Raw genomic sequence first — 4,935 nt, 5'->3', positions numbered from 1 at the left:
GAAGCTAGCTATTGTACATCAAGAGTTGCACTTATGGGACAGGAGGGTTTTGAAGGAGCCTCGGTCCAGGTTGCGCAAGGCCCAGTATGAGCTAGATGTTTTGATGAGAAGTATGCCCACTGCAGACGTGTGTATGAAACAGAAGGAACTCGCATTATTCATTGAAAATTCGCTTGAACAAGATGAGATTTATTGGGCTCAAAGGGGTAAAGTCAGTTGGCTGCGACGAGGAGACCGAAATACTGCGTATTTTCATCAATTTGCCTCGGCCAAGAGACGGCGGAATTTAACAAAAAAACTGAAAAGGGATGGCAACGGATGGGCAGAAGGCAATGATGAGTTGAAGCCGTTAATTGTTGATTATTTTAGTAATTTATTTACTTCCAATCTGGATGTTATTGATCCCTCTTTGTTGCATTCTGTGAAAAGTCTTGTTACCGATGATATGAATAATATGCTTCTTGCGGAGTACACTAGAGAGGAGGTCCGTAAAGCTCTATTCCAAATAGGTGATATGAAGGCTCCCGGTCCGAATGGACTTCATGCAATTTTCTTCAAGAGGTTTTGGCACATCTTAGGAGACGACTTAACTGACGAGGTTCTTACTGCCGTGAATACACGTCTTGCATGTAATTTAATTTAAAACATTACATCAAAGTACGATATTCATCCTATGACAAATGAGCAAATCCAATATAGATAATGATCATCCAACATGCTTTAGAATTGATTTGATCTTGGAGCCAATCCAATTACATGGCCGTGAATATCAACATACAAACACAGTAAGTTTTTACAAACCAAAGTGGTTATCACCAACCAGGTAGTTGGTGATGTCCACAACCACTCAAATTTATCATCCGAACCAAATATATCCAAACAGAGCATAAGCTTTTACAAACCAAGGTGGCTATCACTAATCAGGTAGTTGGTGATGTCCACAACCACTCAAATTTATTATCCACACAATATACACCATGAGACACGTATATAGATACTTTTTGGGGGGTAAAGATCTCTTTCATAAGAAAGGACATCATTACTAATCAGTTTCTGAGTAATTCTTCCTTTTGAAGATCCTATGCATGCACTTATCGAAAAAGAGTGTGTGTAGAATTCACTCGACTGAGATTTAATGAGGGAAGACTACTGTAGGATCTCATATTTGGTGAGATCACTTTTTTAAATACGAAACATGTTCAAACATTCTAGAAAAATTATAGACGCACATCAATGTTTGATGTAAAAAAGTTTCTGCTCCTAATTCAATCTACATTAACTGAAACAAAAAAAAGACGAAATTGAATGTGTAGTGTCAAATATACTATTCACCCAAAGCTTGCACTATTCACATTCAAATTTGTCCTTTCTCTAACTGTACATGAGTTTTGTGCTGATTTTTCTCGGAGTTGTACACCCCACAGATATGTTGTCAAATAATTTCAGAATTTTTGGAATGTATAAATATGATTTTTGTGGTTGATCTCATTGATTCTCATCTAATGTAAGATTACTAGTCTCCCCCAACTTAACGAAGTCTCGGTCGAGTTACATCTGCGTAGTTGTGGTGTGACGAGTGGCACAACTAGATGTTGCAATAGGATACAAAAAATGTTGCAAGCAATGGCAACTCAGATGCTACAACCGTTGTGACTAATGATGCAACCATCAATGGCGAATGTTCCAACGAGTGAGACGATGTGCTGCAATCAATGAGGGTAAATGTTGTGTCCAATGAGACGGATGCTGCAACCAGTAGAAAGAAATGTTGCACATGGTGTGACAAAATGATGCATGGTCCATTGGATGGTGCTCAGTCCAGCATAAATCTCCATGCAAAGGTCTAATGGCTATGCAGTCGACTGAGTTTTAGCAAGCTTGAAAAGAAAACTCTTACATACACAGTTCAAGTTCAACCATCGCATACACATTTCGTTTACGCCACTTAGGTTATGCTGAGCGTGCCCCCGCGAAGAAGGCGAGGGCGCCGACGAGCGGCGCGTTGGTGTAGGTGGACGGCTCGGCCTGCGCGTAGTTGTCGCGGCTGTCGGAATAGCTGTCGCTCTGGTCGGGGCCGCCAACGACTGCGCCGACGAGCACGTTGCGGTCCGGGTCGGACGAGTGCAGGTAGTGGAACCCCTCGTCGCAGCCGATGCGGGCCGGGTGGTCGCGCACCGACGGCATGGAGGCGCCCCGGTGGTGCACGTGCCTCGGGTACCGCGCCCCGAACCCGACCATGTACGACATCCCCGCCGGGTTCGCGCCCAGGATGTAGTCCACCTGCGCGCGCGCCAAAATGACCGATGGGCCTCCCTCTGCCAAGCCAATCTTAATATTTCGTCTAGGGGCCATGCAAATGTACGTACCTGCTTCTTGGCGAGCGAGACGAGGGTGGAGGGGGTGACGGCGGTGGAGCCGCAGGAGGCGGCGCCGCCGGTGGAGCTGAGGTACTTGGCGTAGGTGAGGAGCAGGAAGGCCGTGGAGGTCACGTACTCCATGTTGCTGTCGCCTTCCTTGAACAGGAGGCCTCCTGGCGTGTACTGGGACTGGAAGCCGCCGGCGCCGGGGACGAGGGAGCAGATGTACTTGTCGGCGTGCGCCTTATACGTGCGCAGGCTTTCCACCCGGTTCTGCAGCAATACCTTGGAGAGGAGGACTTTGGTGGCGGCGCGCTTGTCGTCCCAGCTGACGGTGTAGCCGTCTTGCTCCGCGCCGAGCGTGTGCCCGTTGGAGTTAATGTACGACATGTACACGCCCTGCGAGCTCGGCGACGGCGACGACGCCAGATGCAGCCACGTCGCCGCCCAAAGGAGCTCGTCCTGCATGCATTCATGGATTATGTTATGGTTATTCCGACTCAGCAGCATGGTTATTCCAACACAACATGCATGCATGCATGTTGTGTTGGCGTGCAGTTGTGGGTTGTTTACCTTGTAGCCGGAGTAGGAGCAGTAGAAGGGACACACCACGGAGCTGAGCGAGTCGCTGTAGGAGCCCCTGTACCGGTCCGCGAAATCAAACACCTGCCGAGCGGCGCGGAGCAGCTTGGACGAGTAGGCCGGGTCGCGGGACCGGAACACCAGGGAGGCCGCGGCCAGCGCCGCCGCGGTCTCGCCCGCCACGTCCGACCCGGGGCTCTGGGGCGTCACCTTGTACGCGGCGCGCGGCGTGTCCATGTCCTCCGCCCGCTCCCAGCACCGGTGGTCCTGGTACGGGTCCGCCACCTGCACGTACAGCGCGCCCGGCGTCGCCGTCGCCGCCTTGAGCAGGTAGTCGGAGCCCCAACGCACCGCGGCCTCGGCGTTGGCGACCTGGCCGCCCGGCATCGCGCCGCCGAACTCCACCACGCTCCACGACAGCATGGTCACCGTGAACGCCATGGGCAGGCCGAACTTGACGTTGTCCCCGGCGTCGTAGTAGCCTCCGACGAGGTCCACCTGAACAATGCCAACAAGGCACACCTCAATGGATATACTCTCGTTAACGACATGCATGACATGGCATGGCATGGCATGTGTCCAGGACTTGTCGTCTGAGTAAGTAGGTACGTACATTGGAGGCGTTGCCGTCGGACAGGGCGGAGTCGGCACGCCACGCCACGCGTTGGCCCGGCGGCAGCTTCCCCGAGCGCTGCGCCTCGAAGAAGAGCACCGCCTTGTCGAGGGCGTCCGCGTAGTTGAATGCCGCGGCGCTGCGCGCACCGGCGACCAGGCAGAGGACGGCGATCAGGTAAGCGGACATGCAAGCTTTGGGGGATCCCATGTCTATCAGGACGTGCGTTGGTGCTTAGCTACATAGCACGGTAGGACTATATATAGTGGTCGATCAGATCAGTTGGTTCGACTCCATGAAAGGTGGTGGTATGCATGGAAAGGCAGTACTGATGGAAGGTGATCTGACAGTTACGGCAGTTGTTCGTCCGAGATTGGAAGCGGCCGGGAAGTGTGGCGTGTGCCGCGGACTCGCGGGACAGCGAATGCTACAAACCCGTCGTCACGGACGGATCGACCGTCAACACAAGCGATAGCTTCTACTGTAGCCCTTAGTAGAATTATACATTATAGAACGGGATGGGATTCATATCGTACTAGACGAATATACGAGCACGCTACGTGATGTTCGCCTTGATTTCCTGGCGCATTATCCCGTTCCTTTTTAAGGTGATGACTCTTTCTCATTCTTTTTGGTTGCTTTTTATTGTGAAACCCGATGGCCAGAGTCTCAGAGAGAGAGAGAGAGAGAGAGAGAGAGAGAGAGAGAGAGAGAGAGAGAGAGAGAGAGAGAGAGAGAGAGAGAGAGAGAGAGAGAGAGAGAGAGAGAGAAAATGGCTCACCGGTGCATGCATTGCATAAATGGCGCGCGCGCGGTTGCTGCCGGCGTGAATCCTGACTCTGGCCGGCCTGCGTAGAAGCAAGCGTCCATTTAGAGGCGGGCACGGGATTAAGGGCGCCCTGCCACAGATAAAGACGCAGCTTGATATATCCGTACGTAGTGGTCAGAGCTGCGCTCTGCTTAATTTGCTCGTGTTAACTAGTATAGGAGGAGTAGCTTTCTGCGTGCGGCCGTCGCTAATTCCGGCCGTTTTACTCACGGGCGAATTGGCCGCGGGACTCGAGGAGAAAGTTGTGCTTTCATGTCTTTTCGGTGCAACCTGTCTTTGCTGGCCATAGTGGGTAACATAAGACTACCCACAATGAAAATAACATAGGTAGTAACATCACACATATCTAGATAATATAGATGATGTGGCAAGCAATAAATGAAGAAAGAGAGGCATGTGGTAACATAGCTAGTTACTACTAATGTGAGTAATATCACACATATCAAGACAAGATGAGTCTATAGCCTAATAAATGAAGTGTTGTATGTTACCACACATATGTTACTCCCCACTATAGAGGTAGTAACATAGAGTAGTAACATGGGCATGTTACT

The 4,935-nt window shown here is 50.7% G+C and overlaps 1 protein-coding gene across 1 annotated transcript; it reads right to left on the bottom strand.

The window, feature by feature from the left end:
- Positions 1-1,807: 1,807 nt before the first annotated feature.
- LOC123124669 (endoglucanase 4-like) lies at positions 1,808-3,437 on the bottom strand. Its single transcript, XM_044545247.1, has 3 exons — positions 2,931-3,437; positions 2,367-2,819; positions 1,808-2,280 (listed from the first exon to the last, which is right to left on the bottom strand). Exons 1-3 carry the CDS (start codon positions 3,378-3,380, stop codon positions 1,951-1,953), a joined length of 1,233 nt encoding a protein of 410 aa, XP_044401182.1. The 5' UTR covers positions 3,381-3,437; the 3' UTR covers positions 1,808-1,950.
- Between the last annotated feature and the right edge of the window lie 1,498 nt (positions 3,438-4,935).

This window comes from Triticum aestivum, chromosome 5D, assembly GCF_018294505.1.
Source record: "Triticum aestivum cultivar Chinese Spring chromosome 5D, IWGSC CS RefSeq v2.1, whole genome shotgun sequence".
NCBI lineage: Eukaryota > Viridiplantae > Streptophyta > Magnoliopsida > Poales > Poaceae > Triticum > Triticum aestivum.
This window is presented reverse-complemented; position numbering and strand designations above follow the sequence as displayed.